This window comes from Orycteropus afer, unplaced genomic scaffold (genome assembly GCF_000298275.1).
Source record: "Orycteropus afer afer isolate SDZICR_OR568_19922 unplaced genomic scaffold, OryAfe1.0 scaffold00460, whole genome shotgun sequence".
NCBI lineage: Eukaryota > Metazoa > Chordata > Mammalia > Tubulidentata > Orycteropodidae > Orycteropus > Orycteropus afer.
Window position 1 is genome coordinate 696,932 of NW_006922047.1, and position 26,955 is coordinate 723,886.

General features: G+C 57.6%; 1 protein-coding gene across 1 annotated transcript; it reads left to right on the forward strand.

Moving 5' to 3' along the window:
- The first annotated feature begins 1,336 nt into the window (after positions 1–1,336).
- On the forward strand, positions 1,337–26,397 carry ADGRL1 (adhesion G protein-coupled receptor L1). The gene is made up of 23 exons (XM_007954357.2): positions 1,337–1,406; positions 4,042–4,255; positions 8,055–8,164; positions 11,538–11,552; positions 14,859–15,659; positions 16,429–16,743; positions 17,428–17,531; positions 17,841–18,026; positions 18,224–18,262; positions 18,407–18,590; positions 18,808–18,930; positions 19,582–19,796; positions 20,102–20,272; positions 20,579–20,788; positions 20,910–21,130; positions 21,290–21,356; positions 21,819–21,910; positions 22,541–22,709; positions 24,392–24,520; positions 24,689–24,785; positions 24,876–25,004; positions 25,150–25,167; positions 25,655–26,397. The coding sequence occupies exons 1-23, from the start codon at positions 1,337–1,339 to the stop codon at positions 26,395–26,397; spliced, it is 4,422 nt and encodes a 1,473-aa protein (XP_007952548.1).
- Positions 26,398–26,955: the final 558 nt, after the last annotated feature.

Genomic DNA, 26,955 nt, shown 5'->3' on the forward strand with positions numbered 1-26,955 from the left:
TGGAGCTCTGTTGGGTGCTCCTGGGTGGTGCAACAGTTAACATGCTCAGCTGCTAACTGAAAGGTTGGAGGTTCCAGTCTACTGAGAGGCTTCTTGGCAGAAAGGCCTGGTGATCTCTGTCTGAGAAATCACTCATGGGGAAGCCTGTGGAGCACGGCTCTACTCTCACATACGTGGGGTCACCGTGAGTTGGAGTTGACTTGACGGTTGATCTCTGTTGACAGGCTCCAGGCTGAGAAGAGGAGGTGCTGAGCACCTGGGGTGAGCTAGGATTGCTGCCGGAGAGTACCGAGGGGTGGTTTACACACTGAGGAGGCCCATTTAAACGTGGGGTGCTGGGCTTCCCCAGAGAATGTGGGTTTCTAGCAAGTTCCCTGCTACGCTGATGCCTGTGGGCTGGGACCACACTTGGTGGGCTGGGGCAGCAGCCTTGAGGGTAATGGGGAGACCAAGCTGGGGAGAGAGGTGAGAAGGAGCAGCTGAGCTCTTTGACCCCCAGGCCAGTGAGCCTGCCAGGAAGGAGCAGGTGGGAGTGGGGGTGATGTGCCAGCTCCCCTCCTAGCTTCCCTAAGGGCAGCACCTTCCCCTCCCACCCCGCCTGCCTGTCTCCAGCTTTACCCCCAGGGTCCCCTGCAGGGGAAAGAGGGGACTCAGGCGTCCCTTGTCCCCGTCCATGGCGCCAGCCAGCCGCATTCTAATTAGCTACAAGATGCCAGAGACAGGAAGCAGGGGCTCAGGGCAGGCAGCTGGATTCCTGCCCACGACCAGAGGTTGCGAGCAGGACACCTGGGTCCTAACCGAGGACGAGGTCCAGTATCCTCCTCCTGGCCGGTGAGGGTACCGAGTATGGTGACGAGCGGGCAGGGGTCAGGATTAGGAATGGAGGAGCGGGGCTTCCAGCGCGGGGTCTGTGGCCTGCCCGGGTGCAGGTGTGCTGTCTGCAGCTGCTGCCTCGTGAGCTGCCCCGCCACTGGACACGACTGTGCTCCCAGGAGGTTCCTGTGGGGAAGGTGGAGGTCCGAGGTGCCCAGGCAGTGGGTCTGTCCTGAGAGGCAGAGGGAGGGGTGCCCAGGACAGGTCTGCCTCTGGCTCGAGGCTACAGCTTCTGTCCTTGCAGCCGGCCCCTGGGAGGTGCTGGCTGCCACTGCCCTGGGAGGGAAGGCCTGACCGCTAGCAGGAGGAAAGGATAATGTCCTGGGCCTGGCAGTATGGCGCCTCACTCTCCTGTCCTTCCCCAGGCTGGTGGGCCAGGCCTTGGTGCCCGCCCGGTGATGCGGGGCAAGGCCCCCCGAGCAGGCCACTGAGAGCTCCGCACACGCCTCTGGCTGCTGCCGCCATGGCCCGCCTGGCCGCTGTGCTCTGGAGCCTCTGCGTCACTGCTGTCCTGGTCACGTCAGCCACCCAAGGTAGGTGCTCCTGGGACTGGGGAAGGACCATATCTCCAAAACCTGCCAGCAGGGCAGCTTGCAGCAGCCATGCAGGCTGAGCACATTGCTGTCCTGTGCACGGTGTAGGGCCCCACCCAGAGCTGCCCACCCACCCAAGGATGCAGGGGGCCAGCCTGAGAGTGATTTGGGGGTCACACTGCACCCTGCCACCTCTGAGGAGCCACTGACCGTCCCTGTACCCCAACAAGTTGCCCAGCAGGGCTCCAGGGGCTGTCCCACTGGGGGCCCCAGAGCTGGGGATATGGCTGTGGCCCCCTGGGATGTGGACATGCCGTCCTGGTGCGCCTACACGCTTCCGTCTCGTGTCTCTCTCTCTGTGATTACATCTCCCAAGCTCTCGCTGGGAAGAAGGCTTAATTAAAGCATGCCCGCTGACGTTTATTTAAAAACAACTAATTACCCAGCTCGGCCCTGTGCCGGCCCCGGGATCTTTTGCAGGCCACAATTAGCACCCCGAGCCACCGCCCACCCAACCCGATTATTCAATTAAGCTTCTGGTGGCAGCTGGCGGGCACAGGCGCTGAGATAGGCCAAGGGAAGGGGCCTCCTGGCTGTACCCCTTGCCCTGGTCATGCTTTGGCCGGCTAGCCCAGCCTGAGTAAGGGGCATTGGCCATGGCCCTGCTCCCAGCGTCGCCCATGAGGGCCTGAAGGTGAAGGTGGCATTGCTCATCGGGGCCCCTGGGCATTGGCCTTGCCCAGCCAGCAGCACCCTGCCGCCCCATGTTCTCTGCCCATCCAGGTCCTACACCGTAGCCCCAGCTAGGCCCAGAGGCGCTGCTTCCACCCCCAGGCCCGCCTGAGCCAGCCCTCCACCCCCCAGCCCTCCCTCCCAGCGAGGGAATAGCTAAAATTAGCTGGGGGAGCAGATGGTGTTGAGAGGAACACATGTAAAACTTTTCCCCAACTGGGACTCGACTCACCCTAAGAAACCCCACGACCCAGCTGCCACAGCCAGGGGACCCCAGCCAGCACAGGCCCATCTTCCAGGAAAGGCCACTTTGCTTGGTCTCCCCTCCTGCCCTGGTACCTTCAGGCAGTTTGGTGCTCCAGGCAGTCATGCCCTACAGCTGCAAAGAACAGTCCCCGAGTTGGCACCTCCAGGGCACTCTGTATCAGCGCCTCCCCCTGCACACTGCAAGGTGTGACTGGGACCAGTATTAGAGAAAGCAGTTGCCTTGGCAGTGGACCAGGCCTGAGCCCCTTGCCCTGCTCAGAGTGGCAGCTTGAGCAGGGTTAGTAACAGCAGCTGCGTGCCCTTAGCATCTTGCCAAGGGCCAGGGGGTTGGCCCGCGTGGCAAATCGAGTCCCTCAAACTGTACCTCGGGAGGAGCCAAAGGCCCAGCGACTGCCAGTGACTTAGACGAGTGGGGATCTGAGCCCAGGCTATCCACCCCACACAGCCCAGGGTGGGGACTGCCATGTGCTGATGCCCTACCAGGCACTAGGCCTCCTACCCAGACCACACTCCACCTTCATGGCGACCCTGGGGGTTTTCCCAGGTGCAGAGGCTCAGTGCCTTGTCTGACAGCATTCTCTAATCCATGGATTCCCCACAGTCCAACCCTGGGTGCCCATTTTACAGATCAGGAAACTGAGGCCTGGGGAGGCTAGAGCTGTAGGTTGCCTGAGCTTATGTGTGTGTCAGGCTCACCAGGCGAGGGAAGGCTCCTGGCCTCACCTCCGAGGTTCTGATTCAGCACATTTGGGGCAAGGCCCAGAATCAGCATTTTGAACCAGCCCTCAGGGGGTACCTGATGCTATCGGTCCCTGACCCACACTGCTGAGGCCTGGCCTGAAGGACACGCTCCCTGGCCGCAGCCAGAGCAGGTCTATGCTTTCTCTGCCAAGACAGGAGTGTGTGCCACTCACCCTCTGCTCCTTCACGGGGTGCTGGAAGGTTAGGGAATGGGCGCAGATGCCAGTTCAAGGGCCCCAAGACACCCTCAGGTTCTTTCATTCACTGGAAGGACTCACTGAAAGTCGTTTTGCTCAGGCTGTGGTTTGTGACCAGGAAATGACACAGGTGATAGTTAGCCGGGGAGGAGCCCAGGGTGGGGTGCTGGAACCGCACACATGGGGCCCCTAGGTAACCTCTGCCCCTGGAGTCCTGGGCAGCGATGGTGCCCAGGACTGTTACTGGGGCTTGAACACATGGACATGGTTGGCCACCTGTGTGCCTGACCTCAGCCTCTGGCCCCTATGGGAGTGTTGTGGCCTGGGGCCCCCAGATAAGCATGGACACAGCCATAATGCAGGATGATTTAAGGGCTTAAGGATCTCCTGGGAGCCAAGGGCCAACGCCAGATGTGTCTTTGGGTTTGGTAAACCCTTCACTGCATAGGTGGGCACAGAGTAAACTGAGGTCTGCAGGCCTAGTGTCCCTGACACAGCCTAGTTGGAGATGGACAAGGTTAAGTTCTTTACTGCACAGCTGGGCATGGGAAAAGGCCATTTTACAGCTGAATAAACTGAGGTTCCTGGCGCAGCCAAGCTGGAGGTAGGGCCCCCTCGGCAGGGCCTCTCCTCCCTGGCTGGCAGAGGCTGCACTCAGTGACCCCTTACTTGTCATCTGTGACAACCCCTCCCTGCAGGCCTGAGCCGGGCCGGGCTCCCATTCGGTCTGATGCGGCGGGAGCTGGCATGCGAGGGCTACCCCATCGAGCTGCGGTGCCCAGGCAGCGACGTCATCATGGTGGAGAACGCCAACTATGGGCGCACGGATGACAAGATCTGCGACGCCGACCCCTTCCAGATGGAGAATGTGCAGTGCTACCTGCCGGATGCGTTCAAGATCATGTCGCAGAGGTGAGCCACCCACCTGCCATGGCTTGGCTTCGGAGGAGGTGCCTACACACAGCACCATCCTGCATGCACCCCATCCGTTCTCCCATCCTGTCGAGACGTGTCTCGTGAGTGCCAGCCAAGTGCTGGGACCTAGCTCCCAATAATAGCCTATCCCCAACACTGGCCTACCCTGCCCCTCATCCCCTCCAGAAGCTTATTCTGAGGTAGTGGGGGGCAGAAGACCTTGCAAAGTAAAAGCAATGGCAGGACAGTGTAAAAGTGTCACAGGAGTGTAGGGGACCTTTTAACCCAGACACGAGAGGTCCAGTCAATCTTTCTGTAAAGATGACTCCTACACCCAGACTAAAGCAAGATAATGTGTGTGTTTGAATGTGGGTGAATGTGTGAGTGTAAGAGTGTATGTGTGGTTGTGTATTGTGTGTGTGAATATAAGAGTGAGTGTGGTTGTGTATTGTGTTTGAGTGTGAGTGAATGTAAGAGTGGACATGTGGTTGTATATTGTGTGTGAGTGTGAGTGAACATGTGGCTGTGTGAGTATGGGTGATGTGTGTTGGATGTGTGTGTGAGTGCAGGCGTGAGAGTGTGCGTGTGTGGAGGGAGGGTGTCCCAGGGTGAGGCAGTGTGAGTGCAAGGCTAGAGCCTGGTGCACACGAACAGCATCCACCTACAGTGCCCATCGGCTCGCCCTTCATTTTATGCCTAGATCTGACCACTGCTTCCCTGCCGTCTCTTGCTGGGTTCTAGCAGCTCTTCTGCCCCTCTGACCTGCTACCGCCTGTCCCCCGGGCCAGGTGCACCTACGAGCGCCTGAGGCAGTTCAGGCGGTCCTCCTCGGGCTCAGAATCCTCACAGTTCCCACCTCTCCCAGAGCAGAACCCCAAGTCCTCCTGCAGCACAGAAGGCCCTGCACGTTCTCCCTTGTACCTTCCTTACCTCCCCCCGCTTCCTAGGCTCCAGCCGCCCCAGCCTGTTCCTACACACGTCAGGCTCTTCTCACTCAGAGCTTCCACAGTGACTGTTCCCTTTCCCTGGGATGCTGTTCCTTGACATCCACAGAACTCCTCCTTCCCTTTCCTGAGGGCTCCAGACCACCTTCTCTAAATGTGCAGCCCCCACCTTGCTTTATTTTTCTCTTAGCCCTGATTTCTGTCTGTATTTCTATCTGGTTCTTTGCCTTCTTAGTGTGTGTGGTTTCACCCTGCCCTCACTGGGCTGTTAGCCTCACGGGCCTGGGGAGTTTTGTCCATCACTACCATGTCCACAGTGCCCAGAACACAGCCAGGTACACGGCAGATGCTCACGCAGTTTGTGTCGAGTGCCTGAGAGCCAGGTTCACTCCAGGGCCTAGACCTAGGCTGGTAGGAGGGGAGGGGCCGGGCCAGCCTGTGCGGCTCCGTGAATGTTGGTGGAGGGTCCCAGAATGGGTCTGGGCTAACGGAGGACCTCAGGAGAGTTTTGGGCAGGGGATGGGTATGGTCGGGTTGCTGAGACAGGTGGGCTGGGCGGGGTGTAGCCACTTCCAGGCACCTTCCTGGCTGCCTTCTGCACACTCATCCCCCTCTCCCAGCGGTCTCACTCCTCCTCTCCACTTGCTGTCTTTTGACACCCCCGGCAGCCCCACTCCAGCCTCCGAGCCTTTGTTTATGCTGTGCCCCTCCTCCTCGGGAATTTGCTTCCTCATCCCTCCTGCCCCTCCAGGTTCATCCTACCACCTTCACCCTCGTTCCCCTGCTGTGGCGTCTGAGTTGGTCTCCACTGTTCCCAGTGCCTTGAGGGGCACCTGGCCCAGCTGGGATGCATGCACTGAGCAGCAGTTACTGTGGGGTGAGGGGCAGCTGAAAGGTAACAGACACCCCAAAGTATACACAGTGACCTAAAGATCCCCACTGCTGCCTGTCGTCAGTCAGCATGTGCAGTGAGGTGGCGGGCACCTCCCCTTGCCCTGCCCTTTAAAGGCATAGTGAAGCCTTCTCCCATCTCACTTGCCACTTGGTCACATGCTCTTCTAGCTGCAGGGGAGGCTGGGACATGGAATCTCCCACCAAGGGCGGGCCTTCTGTGTTTTTATTGAGGTGAAGTTCATATAACAGAATACCCCATTTAAAGGGGCATGATTCAGTGGCATATAGGACAGGCTGTGTTGTGCAACTACCACTTCTACCCAGTTCTCACCACCCCAAAAAGAAACCCTTACCCAATAAGCCCTCCCTTCCCTTCCCTAACCCAACAACCATTAACCTGCTTCTGTGGATCCTGGCATTGCATACAAATGGAAGGTACACTTGTCTTTTGTGTCTGGCTTCTTTCACAGGGTGTAATGTTTTCAGAGTTCATGTTGTAGCATGTATCAGAACTTCGTTCCTCTTTACGGTCGAATGATATTCCATTATATAGCTGTGATGGATCATGTGTATCTGTCATCTGTTGAGATGCTAGTGCCGTCTCTTGCCTTTTGGCAAGAGTCTCCATTTTGGTTGTGAATAATGGGCAGTGAACACTGGAGCACGAGTATCTGTTTGAGTCACTACTTTCAGGTCTCTTGGGTGTAGACCTAGCGTGGAGTTGCTAGGTTGTGGTAACTGTTTAACTTTTTGAGGCAAGTGTTCTATTTGTAAGGAAGGCGGTAGGATGGGTGGAAATATGAGTAGACCCCCGCCATGCCCCCATTGTTACCCTCCCTGGCAGGCCCTTAGCCCTTCCTGGCATTTCTGCCTCAGTGGTGAGCACTGACTAGTGGAGGGTAGGACTGAAAGGAAGACACAGGGCCCACTCTGCCTGTACCTGTCACGAAGCCCCATGCACCACTCCCTGCACACTCACAGGCAGGTTGCAGTCCTGTCTGGTCTAGACCTGGCCCACTCCAAGAATGGAGACCCTGTGAGGACAGATAGACGGACAGCAGATATCTGTGTTTTGTTTGTTTCTATTAAGTAGGTCTCCCTTTACATATTAGCTAGACTCTTGAGAAGTTGACAGGGACTTGGGAGTTCCCGGGGACTCAGGGATGGATTTTCCACACGGTGAGGACTCGGCCCTTCTCCTTCCTGTTCTTGCTGTAACTCTTTAAAGCAGCGTTGCCCAAAGAGTGCTTCGTGGACCACGCTTGGCCCTGAGACACTCGGAGGTGGACACTGAACATTCTGAGAGTAAGATGTGTCCATTCTGAAGAAAGATAGCACCACACACGTATGGCCTCATGTGCTAATTTGGTGAGCAATGAAAGGGCTTTAAAGTCAAGTTAAAAATACCAAGGATGTAATAGTACCGTAACACATGTGATAAAGGGCAGCTTGTTTGTAGGGCACATCCTCCAGCCCAGTCCTGTGTTCAACGCTGTAACGGGGTGGAGTGGGGAGACCCTCCCCAGTGGGAAGGAGCAAGCAGGCAGGAAACGGAAAACAACACCCAGGCAAGGCCTCTGCTCTTGGTCTCCAGCCCCACTGATCCTTCCCAGTTTTGATGGGGGCTGTGTGTTCATTCCTGTTCATTCCTTCCCTGAGGTTAGTCTCTGGGTAGCACGAATGATGAAGCACTTGACTGCTAACCTAAAGGTTGGTGGTTTGAACCCACCCAGAGGTGCATTAGAATAGAGGCCTGGGGATGTACTTCTGAAAGATCACAGCTGTGGAGAATCCAACGGAGCACAGTTCTCCTCTAAAGCCCACGGCGTCACCATGTGTCAGAACTGACTGCCTAGGAACTGGTTTAGTTATTCCTGCTCTGACCCTGTGGGCTGGGAAAGAAAGGGGCCTGCCCCCCATTCTAGGTCTGTTCCCAGCTCCCTGTCTCTCCTCCGCAGGTGTAACAACCGCACCCAGTGTGTGGTGGTCGCCGGCTCCGATGCCTTTCCTGACCCCTGTCCAGGGACCTACAAGTACCTGGAGGTGCAGTACGACTGTGTTCCCTACAGTGAGTCATCTTGTTCTTTGTGTGATATGGGCCCTTTTCCTGAGTGAGCGAGGAGGAGACACCTTGACCTGCCACGTGCACTGGGCACTTAGCGGACAGCTGGGCCTGCTCCCTCCGTCACACTCTCTTCTGCAAGACACCCTTCCACACTTGGTCCCCACTCTTCACAGACTCTGTCCTTTTCACAGGGCACCTTCTCCAACTCTTGTTCACAACCCCTTCACTCAGTCGCACTCCTGTGCTCTGCTTTGTACGCTCACATCTCCCTGGAACTGCTGCCCTCCAAACCCTCTGGCTCCCTCCTCTTCTCACACCCTTTCCTTCCTGACCCCTCTCACTTCCTCTCCCTTGCTCCCTCCCCACTCCTCACATCCCCGGACTCCTGTCCCTTCTTCACACTCCTTCCTGTTGTATACCCTCCCAGTCCCGGAAGCTGGACTCAATCCAGCAAGCAGTCTCTTGCCAGCTATGGCAAGGCAGACCACCCTCTGAGGCCTGATGGACCCTCTGAGGCCTGATGGCAGATCCTGTGTGAAGGGCTGGGGGCATCCTCAGCGGATTCCTGTCTCCTGGTTGGTTTGTCCGTTACTGTAATAGCACTTCCTGTCTGCAAGGGAAGTGCTGCCATGTTGGCCTGTCAGTGGTCCCCAGGGAGCCTGAGAAAGGTGATCTGGGGAGCCAGGAGCCTGGCTGTCTTGTACCCGGCCAAGGGGAGCAGACAAAGACAGGGTCTCTCCTCCTCAGCACCCTTCCTTCAACATCGCCCTTCTTTCCCACCTTCTCTTTTCCCTCCTTCCTCTCCTTCACCCCTTCCCCCTTCCTCTCCCAGCTTCATGTAGCCAACCACCTGGAGGTAGGGCCTCGGGGTGGAGGGGAGAGGAGGCAGGGCAACCAGGGTGTCTGAGCATGGGGGGCAGAGGGAGCAGGAAGCCCTATAACTCTCCCTCCTCTCCACTCCCACCCCAGCCTTCCCCCCAACCTTTGATTTCTCCTTGCAGGTGACTGCGCTGGGGTAACAGGATCACTCATGTACTTCTGTAACTTTCTTCTTTCACTCCTCGCCCTTTCCTTTCAGCAACTGAGGCCTCCAGCCACCAGCCAAGGGGGACGCCCATCTGCTCCTTGAAGCCTCCCCACAGCACTGGGGACACTGCCTACCCCGTGTCTGGGACAGCAGGGGAGTGGGGAGGTGCTGGGAGGCAGCAAGCGTAGCACGGGGGAAGCTAAGCCTGGGTTCGAGTCCTGGCTCTTGAACTTTTTGGTGCTGAAACCTTGAGCGAATGACTTCATTTCTCTGGGCTGCCACAGAAAGAGGGGAGGGGCGTGAGTTTGTGCATGTCAAGCACTTGGCCTTGGGCTAGAGACTGAGTCCCAGAGTTTTAAATACTGAATATAGTATAGACTCCCTGAGAGCAGAGGCTTTGTCTTTACAACACCCACCCCCAGTGCCCAGCTCAGAGCCTGGTGGTTCAGGACGTGGTCAGTGATGTTCCAAAATGCTCTTTTCAGCTGACTGAGCCTGTTTCTGCATCTGTGATGGGGAGACAGTAAGGCCTTCCCTGGGACACTGGAAGTAGAGCTGTGTGGGTAAAGCACCTAGTGTGCGCCCCTAGCAATAAGTGTGAAGGAAATGGTGCTGCTTTGGCCAGCCGGGTGGCCTCAGCCCTGTGGCTTCACCTCCCTGAGCCTCAGTTTCCCCATCTATGGACCAGGCAGTGTGAGCATGGTTCCCGGCATCTCTAGTACGTGCCATACGCTTGGTAGTTACTGCTTTTGTTGTGACCACTGGCTGTGAATCTTGCCAATTGGTATTGCTGTTAACAATCAAAACGAAAACAACAGCAGATGAGTAACGCAGTTCCTTCCAAGGCAGACGTGGTGTAAAGGGCAGGGAAAATCTCAGTGGAGTCTAATCTACATAGGCAGCAAATAGAGGTGGGACAGAGTTTAGCGACCTGCTGGAGCTGAGCCCAAGTGTGTGGGGGGTCACAAAGTCCAGGGGGGCCCTGGGCAGGGGCAGCTCTCAGTCTGATGGGAGAGATGGCCTGAGTCCTCGGGGAGACAGCACAGACACGGCAGACGTGTGTGGGACAGAGCTGCAGGTGGGCTAGAAGAAGGGGCAATGGAAGTGAGGCCAGAGGACAGGAAGGCAGGATGCTAATTTGTCCCCCCAACGATCGCTGAGCACCTCCCATGTGCCAGGCCTGGGTGAGGTGCTGAGAGCTAGCACTGCCCCTACTGATGCCCTGCTGGGGCCTCAAGAGGGCCTGGGCAAGGCCACCCAGAGAGAGGAGGGACCAGGAGGCAGACCCTCGTGGAAGTGGCCGGCAGCCATTTTGCCCTGGGCTTCAGAGACTGGGCCCCCTACCCTGAGGGTGACCCCAGTGCTGCTGAGGGCGGGTCAGGGGTGGGTGGTAAAGACAACTGTGGAGAATGGGGAGTGAGTGTCTGGGACCCTTGGACAAGCCCAACTAACACCGGATTTGCCTTGCAGCTGAGCACAGCCTAACGTGCCCCTTCCTCCCCCAGGTGCGGGCAGGCGCAGAGCTCCCAGCTCCTGGGCCCGGGGGGCTGGGGGAGAAACCCAGCTGTGGGCTCCCCGTGAGCGGGGGTGTCTGTGCCCGCCGTGTGCTGTCTGGCCCCGTCTGTGTCCTCTCCTGCCTCTCACCTCTTGGCCTCCATCTCCCCGTCCTGGTCTGCTCTGAGGCCGGGGTGCACTGCCTGTCTGCCTCCCCGTCACTGTGTCTGGCTCTGCCACCTTCTCTCTGTGTTTGCTCTCTGGGCGATGAGGGCCTGGGGAACTCAGCTGGACTTGAACATGGCCAGCCCAGAGGGTGAGGAGTTCAGCCTGCCCTCTGGGCACTGAACGCCCTCATCCCCCCTCCCCCGCCCCTGTGCCAGCAGGAGGGCCTGGGCAGGTGGGAGGGGGTCAGAGTGGCTCCTCCACTCCACTCCCTCCCTGGTGCCCCCTAACCAGAGCCCATCCCCCAGCTGGGGCTCCCCTTGCCCCTCTGCCCCCTTCTCTGCACAGAGGGTCTCCCCTCTGATCTGAGGGCTCTGTCTGCCTGCCCTGTCCTTCCCCCACCTCTGTGTCTCTCTTTGTCTCTGTCCTCCTGTGTGTCTCCCCCTTTCTGTGACGTCTCCCCAACACTCCCTTGCCCCATCCTACTCCCAGAGGAAGGGACTTGGGGGCGGGGGCTGAACTGATGCTACCTATGGGGTTGGGGAAGCAGGAGCAAGGAAGGAAAGGAAAAGGGGGCGTGTTGCCAGAAAAGAAACAAAAGCAATTTAATCTCTTTTTTTTTTTTCTCTTTTTTTCTTGCACATTTTTTTTTCAATTTGTTTTCTCTCTCTCTTCCGATGCTTAAAGTAGAAGTGGAGCAGAAAGGTAAAAGCACTGTTACCAATGCTAACCCCTAACTCACACTTTGTTCTACCTGTGCCCATACTTAATGTGACCCCACCCCCCTTCCCCTCCCCACCTGGTCCAGTCGATGACCCCACCCTGGGTGTCCTCCCGGTGGGGCCAGCCCTGGTGCTGCCACGGGCGTCTCTACCCTCCAGACACCCTCGGAAGCTCCTCTCTGAGCTCGGGCAGGACTTTTCTGTCTCTCTCTCTCTGCCTCTCTCTTCCTCTCCCCCTGCCTCCTTCCTAGTCCTCAGCCCTTGCCAGGGACCTGGCCTCCTCTCATACTTCTTTTGCCTCTTCAGGAGAAGTGTGTAAGCATCCAGGGTGGGTGGGGGGAGGGCCCCATCCCAGCTCCCGGCTGGGGCTCTATGGGAGCCGGCTCTCTCCTCTTCCTCCTCCCCTGCCTTTTGTGCTTCCGGTTTGAGGGCGGTGGGGTGGAGGTGGGATACCTTGGTTTTCCTTTTGGGGAGCAGATTTCTCCTTGGGCTCCTAGTGGTTTCCTAAGTTCTTTCTGGTTTGGCGTTTGGCGTTTCCAAGGCCCAGAGCTGTTTTGGAGCACGGAGCACCAGCCCACCCCCCACCCCCATTCCCACCAGCTGGGGGTCCAGTCCTGGGAGGGGTCTCAAGCTCTTCCCAGCTGGGGGAGGGCAGCCTGCCAAAAGGGGGGCCGAGGGGTGGGGGGTGGGCCTCGCGGGGGTTCTGTCTCTTTCGCACTTGCGAAGCTGCAGTCAGGGTTTCTTCTGGGCTGTTGTGGTTAGAGGAAGGGAGAGGCCCCTGGGAGGGCACAGGCGGGTTTGGGGACTTCCATGAAGACCGTAATTTCTTGCCTGTTGAACCATCAACAGAGAAGCAGAGACAGTGGTAGCTGGAGATTCACTTGCACCTGAGAAAGTTTTGGGCAGTTGACAAAGCTGAGGCTGGCCCAAGGAGCAGGGCTGGATGGGGTTGCCTTTTGGAAACCCTTGGGCCTTGAAATTACGGTCTGTGGAGCATCCCCTGTGAGGGAGGTGGGGTGTGGTCCCTCTGAGCTGCTCCCCTCCCATTCCACCCCTTCCCCACTTCTAAGAGGCACCCCTCCCTGCTCTCTCCTGGAGTCTCTCTCCCACCCAGCACCAGACACTCTTCTTGCAGGCCCGGTTTGGATGCACAGCCTTGGATTCTTTTTTCTTCGAGGGGAGGGGCAGGGTGAGGGGGAGTAAAGAGGAGGATATGGGACCTTGGTGCTTGGGAGGGATCTTTGCTGTCAAAGGCCCCAGGCAGCCCTTCCTCGTCCGCTCCCCCTTCCCCTATAACCTCTAACCATGTTTTTCCTCCCCCAGCCCCTTAACCAGGTCAGGCTTTGAGACTTTCCACCACCCCCTTCACACACACATCAACTCAGATGCCAGCCGTGGACCTGGAAGGGGGCCCGGGGAGAGGGGAGATAGGCACAGAGGCGAGGGGCAGACAGTGCAGGCTGGCCCTTAGGGCAGCCGGGACAGGGTGGTGGCAGAGGCCTAAGGCCCTCCAGATCCATGGAGACGGGCATTGAAGGACCTAGGGGACAGGCACTGTGGTCCCTGCCCACCTCTGTGCCTCAGGCTCCCTTCCCCCTGCTAATGGCATGCTCCTGGCTGCCTGGTGTCTGGGGGCCCCTTGCCGGCTTTCCACAAGGCTATGGGAGGGCTAGATGCCCCCCAAACCTAATGAAGGGCAAGGCTGAAGTGGGAATGAGCAGTGGCTACAGTCTGAACCATTCTGGTCACTGGGGCAGCCCCCAAGCCTAAGCCAGGTCCCCAGCCTGCCCAGCTGCTTTGGTAACAGGCCAAACAGGAGCAGAGAATTCACTGCAACCCCCCCAGCCCTCGCCCTGGCCTGTCCATGGGTTCTGCTAGCAGGGAGTGAGAGGGAGGCCCACCCACCTGCGTGGAGGGGCAGTGGGCACCACCCCGCTGTGAGGTGGAGGAAGAGAGGCGGGGAGGCCAGCCACATCACCCTTTACAGGGGCTAGGAGCAGGTGGTGCTGGGATGTGTTGGGCAGGGGTGGGCAGGCCAGCGGTGGCCAACGAGATGCAGTTGAGGTTTTCCTCCTTTTCAGGGAATGGGGGGGTGGGGCGGGGCCCCCCACCTTTCTGACATCAGCGCTGCCTTGATCCCTCCTCCCGAGCCGGGGATGGTCGCAGGTAAATCGGGGTCCGGGGCAGGGGAGGTGGGGGGCCTGGCTGGGGCGGGCTGGGTCTTTATCCTAGCACCTGGTTCCCTCCCTTGCCCCCTCCGAGCTGGACCTGGGACTACCCCCGAGGGACCCTGAGTCGGGCCTAGGCCTTGGAGTGAATTCTCTGCTCACCCCTCTCTCCTCCGCCAGCACTAATCCTTTCTTCCCAGGTGGCCTCCAGTGCTCGGAGCCAGGACCTCGCCGCTCCCCCATCTCTCTTCATGCCCCACAGCTCTCCTTCCCCCTGCCCTCTCTCCTGGGAGCCCCTCCCTCTCATGTCCTCCCCCCCCCCCCATGTGCACCAGTGTCAGTGTCTGCTGCTGGGCCTAGCCTGTGAGACCCTGCCGGCTGGGGCAGGGCCTGGGGCCCTGGGAGGGCTGGGCTCTCCGGGCCTCTGGGCTGGGACCGGCCTCAGGAAACCCTCAGTTATTGATTGAGTGGTTCAGGGATCGGGGGGACATGGGCTGCTTCATGACCCTTGGAAGAGTTGGTGCCCTATGCCTCCCCCGTCCTGGAAAGGGGCACTTCACACCCGTAGTGGGTATGGAAATATCATTCTATCTTGCAATTTTTGCAGGAGGAAGAAAGTGGAGTAAAAAAAATTATCTCTGTCCTGGTGTGGTTGGTGAAGGATGGGACCCTTGACCCTAGCTCTTTGGAGGGGAGGGAGTGGGAAGGCATTAAGTCCCTGGAAGGACACATCCAGGAGTCACTACAGTGGGGAAGTCTTTCTGCCCATTTAAAGCACATTGATGTCTCTGGAGGAGCCATGCCAAACCCCTTCTCCCCAGCCTGTGGGGTCTCTTAGCAGCCAGGGAAGGAAAGAGGGGCACCACCTTCCCCCTCACTAACCCTGCTCTTACTGGCCTCCAGGGTTGACATCTCCAGGGACAGGGGCAGCTGGGCAGGGGGGGGGTGTCCCAGCCCAGAACCCCCTCCCCATCACCAGCCCTACCAAGCAACCATGACTGCAGCTGCAGGAGGGGAGAGCCCAGCCCCTCTGGCTGCCGTGACCAACTTGCCTCTCTCCTCTCTCCCTCCCTCGCCCCTGCTCCTCTCCTCTCTTCTCCCCACCCATCTGCCTGGACCAGTCTTCGTGTGCCCCGGGACCCTACAGAAGGTGCTGGAGCCCACCTCAACACATGAGTCAGAACACCAGTCTGGTGCATGGTGCAAGGACCCACTGCAGGCCGGGGACCGCATCTATGTGATGCCCTGGATCCCCTACCGCACGGATACGCTGACTGAGTACGCCTCATGGGAGGACTACGTGGCTGCCCGCCACACCACCACCTACCGCCTCCCCAACCGTGTGGATGGCACAGGCTTTGTGGTCTATGATGGTGCCGTATTCTATAACAAGGAGCGTACACGCAATATCGTCAAGTACGACCTCCGGACGCGCATCAAGAGTGGGGAGACGGTCATCAACACAGCCAACTACCACGACACCTCGCCGTACCGCTGGGGTGGCAAGACCGACATCGACTTGGCTGTGGACGAGAATGGGCTGTGGGTCATCTATGCCACTGAAGGCAACAACGGGCGGCTGGTGGTGAGCCAGCTCAACCCCTACACTCTGCGCTTCGAGGGCACCTGGGAGACGGGCTATGACAAGCGCTCAGCGTCCAACGCCTTCATGGTGTGCGGTGTCCTCTATGTGCTGCGCTCTGTGTATGTGGACGACGACAGTGAGGCGGCTGGCAACCGCGTGGACTATGCCTTCAACACCAATGCCAATCGTGAGGAACCCGTCAGCCTTGCCTTCCCCAACCCCTACCAGTTTGTCTCCTCTGTTGACTACAACCCACGTGACAACCAGCTCTACGTCTGGAACAACTATTTTGTGGTGCGCTATAGCCTGGAGTTTGGGCCACCCGACCCCAGTGCTGGTGAGGACAGCTCATGTCCAGGCCAGGAGCCTGCCCATACTCTTTGGGCCCTGGGTGGGCAGTATCCTGAGAGCTCTTGGAGACCTGGAGGTGGGCTTGGGGGACCTAGGGGTAAGAGGAAGCCACAGCATGTGACAGCTGTTAATTCATCTCATCCTCACAATGACCCATGAGACAGGAACTGTCCTTGTCTCCACTTTACAGATGAGGAAACTGAGGCCCTGGGTGGGTGAGGGACTAACTCACATACATCAGGATTTAAACCCAGGACACTGAGTTCCTACCCACTAAGCCACATTGCCTTTCCCCCAAGCTTGAGCAGTTCCTCAGTCTGGAACCCTGAGTGGGCCAGAATTTGGGTGGGAGTATCTATAAAATAGGTAAAAGCAAGGCTGCTGGTATTGATGTGGGCAGGGTCCTCTATAATCTCATTATTCCTGGCCCCCCAGCCTGGAGCCAGCTCTTAGCAGTAGTTAGAAAGCCACCAATTCAGTCTGGCCTTGTCTTCAAAAGGAGGAAGTGAGGACACCAGCAGGGAAGGACATGGTGTGGGTTAGAGAGACCAGAGTTGGAATAAGAAAGAGTAGGGGAGGTGATTCTCAGACACCTCCTCCTGCCTCTCAGCTCTGGACTATTCTCCCAGACTTCAGGCTTTTTATGGTCTCTTGATACATTATGTGGGTGTATGGGAACTCTGCCCTTCTTGGATCAGACCTTTGAAGACCCTGTGCCGGGGGCACGCTGTGGCATTTCCCTTTCTCCCTTCCAGGTCCGGCCACTTCCCCACCCCTCAGCACAACCACCACAGCCCGGCCCACTCCACTCACCAGCACAGCCTCACCCGCCGCCACCACCCCACTTCGCCGGGCTCCCCTCACCACGCACCCTGTGGGTGCCATCAACCAGCTGGGACCTGACCTGCCTCCAGCCACAGCCCCAGCACCCAGCACCCGGCGGCCCCTGGCCCCCAATCTGCACGTGTCCCCTGAGCTCTTCTGTGAACCCCGGGAGGTACGGCGGGTCCAGTGGCCAGCCACCCAGCAGGGGATGCTGGTGGAGAGGCCCTGCCCCAAGGGGACACGAGGTGAGTGGGACGTGTAGAGACCACAGTCTCATCCGCTTTGACTGGCTTGGAGGTGGCCACTGCTGGTTGGGCCAGGGAAGGGATGGGATGGAGGATGACCAGCTAGTTAGCTTAATGTAAATGTACTTAGTTGTCTGTCCCCTCTGGGCCGAGAGCAGAGCACTGTGTCCCCCTTGCCCAGCAGAGCTCTAGGGCCAGCAGCAGCTCAGTAGCTCCCCTCCCCTAAATGCCCATTGAGCACCTGCTGGGAGCACAGATGAGGTCACACAGCTCCTGCTTCAATTGAGAGACAGGCCAGCTCTGGGAGCAGCTGAAGTCCCAGGGTAGGGGTGGAGGCAGGCGGGAGCCGTGTGCTTAGGTCAGGAGAGGGTGGATTGGAAGAGCCTTCACCCAGGAGAGCTTCCGGGAGAGGCTTTGCCAGAGGGCTGGCCTATTGGCGGGCAAGGCAAGACAAGGGGAGCAAGAAAGAGAATGGGGCTTAGGGGAAGCAAGGGGTGGCTTATGTCACCTCCACGTGCTGCCTCTCTTGATTGTCTGGCTGCTTCAACTCTGTCTTCCCATGTCCCCCTCTTCCTGCCCTTGCCTGCCCATTCCCTTCTGTCTGATGCCTCCTTGCCCCTTCTTTGGCCCACGTTTCCTCTCCTTTCCTTTGGCTCTCTTCTCTGTTCCTGTCTGTCCCTGCAGGAATTGCCTCCTTCCAGTGTCTACCAGCCCTGGGGCTCTGGAACCCCCGGGGCCCTGACCTCAGCAACTGCACCTCCCCCTGGGTCAACCAGGTGGCCCAGAAGGTACCAGCAGCAGCCACGCCTCCCAGACATAGACATTTACTTGAGCACCAGGTCCTGGATGGCCATGCATGGGACACAGCAGGGGTGGGAGAGCAACTAGGGAAACAACGGCCTGAAGTCTAGAATGTGGGACTGTTGGGTCCCTCGCTGGCCTGTGGAGGGAGCAGTGCCTCCTACTGTGGAGGGAGAGGTGGACTTGAGCAGAGGAAGGCGGTTCGAGGGGTGGGTGGTGATGTGCAGGGTTGTGTGAGCAGGGTGAACAGGACAGTCCTTGACAGAGTTGGTGTCCACCCCCACACCCTCATACAGATCAAAAGTGGGGAGAATGCAGCCAACATCGCCAGTGAGCTGGCCCGCCACACGCGGGGCTCCATCTACGCAGGCGATGTCTCCTCCTCCGTAAAGCTGATGGAGCAGCTGCTAGACATCCTGGATGCCCAGCTGCAGGCCTTGCGGCCCATCGAGCGTGAGTCGGCTGGCAAGAACTACAATAAGGTAGTTATTACCCTGAAGGGTGCTGGGTTTTACTCCCATGCTGTCTCAGATGGTTCTGGGTGCTGGGATACCCTTAAGACTCTCTTACCGATGACTTATACTGAAGAGCAAGATGATGGGCCCCAGATGTGACAGTTGGGAGTAGGAAAGCGGAGCCCAGAAACTGGGCCTGATGCCACCTCCATCTCGACCCCTAGATGCACAAGCGAGAGAGAACCTGCAAGGATTATATCAAGGTGAGACCCGCTCAGGCGGCTGGTGCAGGGTTGTGGAGATGGCCCAGGCAGCACTGGGGGGTGGAGGCTGAGAGGAGGGAACATACGCCCCTAAGGAAATGGGCAGTGGGGTCTCAGAGTGCCATCTCCTGTCCACCTGTGCAGGCTGTGGTGGAGACAGTGGACAATCTGCTGCGGCCAGAGGCTCTTGAGTCCTGGAAGGACATGAATGCCACAGAGCAGGTGCACACGGCCACCATGCTCCTGGATGTCTTGGAGGAGGGGGCTTTTCTGCTGGCTGACAATGTCCGGGAGCCTGCCCGCTTCCTAGCTGCCAAGCAAAATGTGGGTAAGTGCCACATCATACAGGAAGTCTCTGGCCTTGGATGCCAAGTTCAGACCCAAATCTTGACCACGGGCATGCTTGGCCCTAGACCGTGAGGTATTCTTGTCACCCTGGCCCTCAGCCTTGGGACCCTTGCCACGTAACCTTACTCTGAAGCCTGAGCCCCTGGATGGGGGACAGACCCCAATCCCATGTGCCCTCCCATTCCCTGTCCCCACAGTCCTGGAGGTCACAGTCTTGAACACGGAGGGCCAGGTGCAGGAGCTGGTGTTCCCCCAGGAGTATCCCAGCGAGAACTCCATTCAGCTATCAGCCAAGACCATCAAGCAGAACAGCCGCAATGGTCAGTGCTCCAGGGTGGGGCCTCAGGCAGAAACACAGTTCCGCAGCCAGGACTCTGCTATGTCTCCACAGAGAAGTGGTTAACTTTTATTGGGCTGAAAAATCCAAGTACAATTTGGGGCCCATCGAATGCAAAAAGATTCCTCCGCTCCAAACACAAACATACCCACTGCAATCAAGTCGATTCTGACTCACAGCAACCCTGTAGGACAGAATAGAACTGCCCCATAAGGTTTCCAAGGCTGTAAATCTTTTCAGAAACAGACTGCCTCATCTTTCTCATGTGTTGGGTTCAGACTGCTGACCTTTTAGTTAGCAGCCAAACCCCAGAGGGTCCACAGGTCCTCAAGGCCCTACTGAGTATGCAGTACTTGCTCCTGTGAGCAGCTCAGTTGATCCTCACATGGGGAGGACTGGTCCACTTGAGACTGCGGCTGAGAGGTTAGTGGTTTGCTCAAGGTCACACAGCAAGTAAGGGGTGGAATAAGGGCCCACTGCCCTACTATTTGAACTTCCTGTGGAAGGGCTCCCCAAGAGGTCCCAGTGGCGAGCATGGCTGAGGGTAGAGGAGCTGGCCACAGGAGGCCGAGGACCTGGGTAGAGGTGCACTTTTGAGGACTGATGGCCTGACTAGAGTGTTTGGCCTTCCCAGGTGTAGTCAAAGTTGTCTTCATCCTCTATAACAACCTGGGCCTCTTCCTGTCCACGGAGAATGCCACAGTGAAGCTGGCGGGAGAAGCTGGCACGGGTGGCCCAGGGGGCGCCTCTCTGGTGGTGAACTCACAGGTCATTGCTGCATCCATTAACAAGGAGTCCAGCCGTGTCTTTCTCATGGACCCTGTCATCTTTACTGTGGCCCACCTGGAGGTGAGCCAAGGTGTCCTGTCTACCATGGGGGTCCCAGCATCCTGTTCTTATTCCCCTCGACTTCAGTCACCCCAGGGGCAAGTGTGCAGCTCAGATATGACCCCACCTGGTGTGCCATCCTCCCTTCAACAGCTTGAGCAGTTTGTCTCCAGTGATCCTGGGCTATCACCATGAGCCTGAAAGTTCCAGGCACTTCTTTCTGGCTTGTCATTATCCCCGTTGCTGGTGGTGGTGGTGGTGGTGGTGGCAGTAGGGGGTACAGAAAGGACTTGCTGGTTCTGATCTCTGGCCATACCACACAACAGGCCAAGAATCACTTCAATGCCAACTGCTCTTTCTGGAACTACTCGGAGCGGTCCATGCTGGGCTACTGGTCGACCCAGGGCTGCCGCCTGGTGGAGTCCAACAAGACACATACCACATGTGCCTGCAGCCACCTCACTAACTTTGCTGTGCTCATGGCTCACCGAGAGATCGTAAGCAACCAGTGCCGCCCCTCAGCCAGGCTCCTGATCTGGTTTTGCATGGCATACAGCATGGGCCAGCTTCACATACACGGGCTGCTAGTCTGCGTGGGGCATGAAGCTTTCTGGTCACAGTCCCAGCTTCCCCAGGGCTCTCGGGAGAAGTGGGTGTCCCCTTTGTCTCCTCTACACAAGCTTCCCAGAGCACAAAGAAGCAGGCCCATCTGCGAAAAGGGCAGAAGGCTGGCGGGTCAGGGGAGGTGGTGATCCTGGCCATGTCCAAGCCCAAGGGCCTGAGTGTGCCTGCTCCTTCCCCAGTACCAGGGACGCATCAATGAGCTCCTGCTGTCGGTCATCACCTGGGTGGGCATTGTGATCTCTCTGGTCTGCCTGGCCATCTGCATCTCTACCTTCTGCTTCCTACGGGGGCTGCAGACGGACCGCAACACCATCCACAAGAACCTGTGCATCAACCTCTTCCTGGCTGAGCTGCTCTTCCTGGTCGGGATAGACAAGACTCAGTATGAGGTGGGCAGGCACATGTGGGGCTGGTGCCTGCCATCTTCAGGCACAGGGAGAAGCTACCTCTGAGTGGAGAGAAGGTGGCTGCCTGCAGGGGCCCTCCTCACCTACGGTGCTCTGTCCTCAGATCGCCTGCCCCATCTTTGCTGGCTTGCTGCACTACTTCTTCCTGGCAGCCTTCTCCTGGCTCTGTCTGGAGGGTGTGCATCTCTATTTGCTGCTGGTGGAGGTGTTTGAGAGCGAGTATTCCCGCACCAAATACTACTACCTGGGCGGCTACTGCTTCCCAGCCCTGGTGGTGGGCATCGCGGCTGCTATTGACTACCGTAGCTACGGAACTGAGAAGGCGTGAGTGTCTCCTGCTCATTCCCTCAAGTTGCTTCCCCTGCCTGGCTCCCTGTTCAGTGGCAAACCCCACTCGGGACCCCAAGACTGCAGCCTCAGTCACTGGCCTCCCAGTGCAGAGAAGGGCTGCTGCTCTTCTCTACCATGCCGTTTCTTTTACAGCTGTTGGCTCCGAGTGGACAATTACTTCATCTGGAGTTTCATTGGCCCTGTCTCCTTTGTTATCGTGGTAAGTCAGAAGGTGGTATCCCAGTGCTGTGTCGTCTTCCTTTGTTCAGGCCAGCCTGGACCCCATATCCTCCCATTCACCCAAACCCCCAAGAGGGACTGGTTTCATAACACCGTTGGAACTGAGCAGCCAACTAAAAGAATGAAAGCAGATTGGGTCTGTGGAACTCCAAAATGAAGGTCCAGGCATTCAGGAGCTGCTGCCCAAGCCCCGGCTCCGCGTCAGACAGTGGGAAGTGAGCAAGAGATGGTTGGACATGGTCCCTGTCCTCACAGCAGCACTATGCACAGAGCTGCATGGGCCAGTTAACGTCAGTGGGGTGGGTGTTTTGGTGGAAAGTGTTGGGTTCTCCAGGGAGGCTGCCTGCACAGGAGCCCGTGAGCAGCTGTAGCAGTAACGTCGTTTCACTGAGGGCAGCAGAGGGCACTCCTGGGCCAGCTTCCTTCCCTTCTCCCACCTCAGGTAAACCTGGTGTTCCTCATGGTGACCCTGCACAAGATGGTCCGAAGCTCCTCCGTGCTCAAGCCCGACTCGAGCCGCCTCGACAACATCAAGTGAGCACCCATGTGCACATGCACGTGTACGCGTGTGTGCACACACACACACATACACACACCTGTCCCCTGTGTCTTTTCCAGGACCCGGCCCACCATGTGGGGTTTGGCCTCTCTCAGAGTCCCCTAAATGTAGTCCTCGTACCTTTGATGTCCGAGACAGGATTTTAAGTACAAAGATGGTTGTGTATCTATTTAATGGCTATTAGAAAAAATATAATTAGCATATAAAACCTGTGGTTTTATAGATAAAATAGCTTAAAGGCTACATTTAAAAGGTTAGTCCATTTTAAGGGCAACTTAAAGAGGAGGCAGCAGTTAAAATATAGTTAAGTGGTCTGGAAATAGGGCAAAAATGAAAATGGCCAGGGAATGACTCATGTTAGCAAAACTGCCACCCCTGCCTCCATCCCCTCTACCTCCCGGGCCCAAGTCCAGTTGGGTGTTGCTGAGCAGGCTGCTTCCCCTGGGGCCTGCTCTACCTCAGATGGGGTACATGGGCTCTCTGCACACAGCCCCAGCCACCCAAGCATCCCTCTCTCCTGCACACGGCCTGGGCAAGGCCTGGGCTACGGATGCGCCCCTGTCTGGCGGGCTTTTTAACATGCCCACCCCTCAACCTCCCCCCAGATCCTGGGCCCTAGGGGCCATTGCGCTGCTTTTCCTGCTGGGTCTCACCTGGGCTTTTGGCCTCCTCTTCATCAACAAGGAATCCGTGGTCATGGCCTATCTCTTTACCACCTTCAACGCCTTCCAGGGGGTCTTCATCTTTGTCTTTCACTGCGCCTTACAGAAGAAGGTGAGGTCAGGGTGGGGGTTCTGTGGCCCTTATCCCAGATACCCAGTCCCAGGTCAGACCCTCAGAGACATTTCCCGGAACTCCGGAGGGAGGCGCTGGTGAACAAGTGCATGAGAACAGGCCTGCAGTGTGCAGTGGGACAAGGTCCTCCTGTGAGAGAGGCAGAGGCTCAGGGCCTAGGAGGCCTCACAGAGGCGAAAAGCAAAGACAGTGGCCGGGAGGCATGAGGAAGCATGACAGATTGGAGTGTTCCAGAAGGGTGGGAGTGTGGGAGTGCACAGAGTGGAGACGTGAGAGAAGTATGTACCTTCTCCAAAGTGGGGGACAGTATCAGTGTGAGGGAGGGACAAGAATTTGGGTGCCTCCCAAACAGAACGTTTCCTGCTTGAGCAATTAGGGTTTCATGGTGGTAAAACGTTTCCTTCTTGAATAATCATGTGTTAAGATACAAATTTTGTAAAAGTATACCAGGAAATAGCAAATATTGGAAGAATATTGATAGGGTGGAAATAACTAGGTGGTACACTCCAGATAGGAGTCCAGATGACACAAGCAGTTTGCAGTCGGCTGCTAAGCTAAAGGGTGGTGGTTTAAACCCACCCAGCAACTCCGTGGAAGAAAGACTTGGCAAACTGCTTCCATAAAAATTACACCAAGGAAACCTTATGGAGCAGTTCTAACACGTGGAGTCACCGTGAGTCAGAATGGACTTCAGACCAGAGTTGGGGAAAGCAAGCTAAGAGATTTTCAGAGTTTGTCCCAAAAGCAACAAGGAACCATGGTCAGTCAGATTTTTGTTTGGGTGTGGGAAGGTAAGACTGAGGCAGGGGCTAAAGGAAGTAGCTATCACAAGAACACACATGGAGTTGCCTGCTGCTCTGCTTACAACTGTCCCATGGACCCCGCTTCCCACAGTGATAGCTGAAGTCTTCACAGGGTTCTGTCCTCACAGGGCCTTCCCCACCCAGTACAGTCTGGCCAGGCCCCTCTCTGCTTCCACCCCTCACAAACCCCAGCCTTCCAGCCCAGCTTGCCTCTCTTCTCTCTCTCAGGCACACTAGATGCGGTCCCTCCTCTGGGCTTGGCACCTGCTTTTCCCGCAGCCGAAACTCTTTTCCCCATATCTGCAAGTCTCACTTTTTTCTTTCTTTCAAATTTTTGTTGAAATGCCTCCTTTGCAATGAGGCCTGCCTTGATCTACTCAAAACTACAGACACCTGCCAACACTCCCCAAGCCCCTTCCCAGCCATAGTTTCCTCCACAGCATTTAATACCATCAGACACTATAGATGCATTTATGTTATTATTATGCATTTATGCTGTTATTTATGTTTTATTGCCGTTTGTTAAACTGTAAGTGCCTAGAGGTGTTTCGTTCCCTTCCAATCTTCCCTTCTTTGTGGCTGTTTTGTTCCCTCCAATCCTGGGGCCTAAAATGTGCCTGGCACACACCAGGTGCCGATTTAAAATCTGGTGAAAGAACGAACAAATGAGTGAATGAATGAGCAACTGTCAGTGGAGCTGGCAAAGAGGATGGGCCCAAATGAAATGAGTGAGACTGACTGGCTGGGACAGGGAAAATAGGATGACAGGGAGGTTCTGTCTCTGCACCTGTCCTGCGGGTGGCATGGTCACCAAGGAGGCCAGTGTCTGCTTTCACTGGTGTTCTTCCTCGCCCTCAGGTGCACAAGGAGTATAGCAAGTGCCTGCGTCACTCCTACTGCTGCATCCGCTCCCCGCCCGGGGGCACGCATGGCTCCCTCAAGACCTCAGCCATGCGAAGTAACACCCGCTACTACACAGGGACACAGGTATGGAAGCCAGGTGGGACACAGGCTGGGCTCTCTAGGCTAAGGGCGCGAATGAGTCCTAGAGGCAGGGTGTGCTTGGTTCCAGCCTCTGATGGTCCTGCCAAGTGAGGAAGCTTGGGGAGGGGGGCACACACTGAGCACCTCCTCATGTCTGGGCTGTGTCCTCAGAGCCGGATTCGGAGGATGTGGAACGACACGGTGAGGAAACAGACAGAGTCCTCCTTTATGGCAGGTGACATCAACAGTACCCCCACTCTGAACCGAGGTGAGAAGGGGTCTCTGCCAGGCTCCAGTCCCTCTCCAGTCTTAGATTCATGTCTCTGGGCAGCTTTGTGATCTCTGACCTCTTGAGCAGGTACTATGGGGAACCACCTGCTGACCAATCCTGTCCTGCAGCCCCGTGGTGGCACCAGTCCCTACAACACCCTCATTGCTGAGTCAGTGGGCTTCAATCCCTCCTCGCCCCCTGTCTTCAACTCCCCAGGTAAAAGCTCTCTGGGGAGGTAGCTGCGGTGCCACGAGGAGAGTGTGCCATCACTGCTTGGGACCGTGGGTCTGGGGTCTTGGACTCTGCAGTCTAAGCTCACTTACCTTCTCTCTCTTCTCTCCTGGCTGGCACCTACCTGCAGGGAGCTACCGGGAACCCAGTAAGTGTGGCTCTTTTGTGATGAAGTTTCTGAGACTGAGTGGGACAGGTAGTGGCCTCAGGTGGCCTCAATTAGGGAGAAGGACAACTTAAGGATAAAGCCCTGCACCCACCCACCCAACCCCCATTGGCAGTCAGATGGACAGTATTCTTTGAGTTTGGGCCTTCAGGTGGGGAAATGATGGTGACGGGTCACAACACAGGAGCAACCATTTGGACCCAGTCACCCCAGGCTGCCTCACACTGCTGAGATCCTGAACTCCCATTGCGAGTGAGACCTGGGGGACTGGGTCCCCAGTCCCCTCCTCTCCCACCAACCTGCTACTGACCTGGCATTCCCACTGCCAGTGAGGAAGAGGGCGTATGAGCCAGAGCACCAGGGAACAGGGGCAAGTGCAGAGAAAGCCCAGGGATGTGGCCGAGCCCCTCTTACCCGGGCCCAGGGATAGGCGCCCTCCTGACGTCCCTCCTCCTCTTCTGCCCTGCAGAGCACCCTTTGGGAGGCAGAGAGGCCTGTGGCATGGACACCCTTCCCCTAAATGGCAACTTCAACAACAGTTACTCTTTACGAAGCGGGGATTTTCCTCCAGGGGACGGGGGCCCTGAGCCGCCTCGAGGCCGGAACCTGGCTGACGCTGCCGCTTTTGAAAAGATGATCATCTCTGAGCTGGTTCACAACAACCTTCGGGGGAGCAGCAGCGTGGCCAAGGGCCCTCCCCCACCCGAGCCCCCAGTGCCGCCCGTTCCGGGGGGCAGTGGTGAGGAAGAGGCTGGGGGGCCTGGGAGTGCTGACCGGGCCGAGATTGAACTTCTCTACAAGGCCCTGGAGGAGCCGCTGCTGCTGCCCCGGGCCCAGTCGGTGCTGTACCAGAGTGATCTGGACGAGTCGGAGAGCTGCACAGCAGAGGATGGGGCTACCAGCCGGCCCCTCTCCTCCCCTCCTGGCCGGGACTCCCTCTATGCCAGCGGGGCCAACCTGCGGGACTCGCCCTCCTACCCGGACAGCAGCCCCGAAGGGCCCAGTGAGGCCCTGCCCCCGCCCCCTCCTGCACCTCCTGGCCCCCCTGAAATCTACTACACCTCTCGCCCGCCGGCCCTGGTGGCCCGGAATCCCCTGCAGGGCTACTACCAGGTGCGACGGCCTAGCCATGAGGGCTACCTGGCGGCCCCAGGCCTGGAGGGACCAGGGCCTGATGGGGATGGGCAGATGCAGCTGGTCACCAGTCTCTGAGGGACCTCATGGACCAGAGACCAGTGGCCCAAAGCTGAGGCAGAACCCTGGGCAGGGCTCTGGTAGGGAAGGGGACTGGTGGAGGCAGTGGCTGTGGGACCACTCTTCTCTAGAGGCACTCCCAGCTGTGGGCCTGACAGCACCCTCTAGGGGACTCTGGTGGGACCTGGGGTGCAGGGTCACAGGCAGGGTTTCCCACCAGCCACATGCGCCAGCTCTGTTTTTTGGGGAAGTGCAGTAAGGAGCCCAGGGGTCCCCAAGGCAGTGAGGAGTGGGAGCGTGGAAGGGCACAGCCCACTTCTGGACCTTCCCCCCCTTCCTATCTCGTAGAGGGAAATGATGGCTTTGGCTTTCCTGGGCAGGAGGGGCAGCTGCTTTCTGAGTTTGCCAAAGGCCCCGCTGGATCGAACCTGTCAGCTGCTCCTCTGTAGCCAGTGCTATGGCTCCACCAGGAGGAAGCAGTGGGGGCAGAAAGATGGATGGACAGGTTCCTCCTGACTATGGTTCCCTACTTCCTGGAAACTGGGGCCTGTGGCCCAAGAGAAAGCCTCAGGGCCA

Bases quoted from the DNA above. Each gene is read 5' to 3' on its own strand.
- ADGRL1 (XM_007954357.2), top strand. From the start codon at position 1,337: ATGGCCCGCCTGGCCGCTGTGCTCTGGAGCCTCTGCGTCACTGCTGTC. The intron at 18,027-18,223 runs GTAGTTATTACC...CTCGACCCCTAG, and splicing joins CTGGCAAGAACTACAATAAG to ATGCACAAGCGAGAGAGAAC. The intron at 20,789-20,909 runs GTGGGCAGGCAC...CTCTGTCCTCAG, and splicing joins TAGACAAGACTCAGTATGAG to ATCGCCTGCCCCATCTTTGC.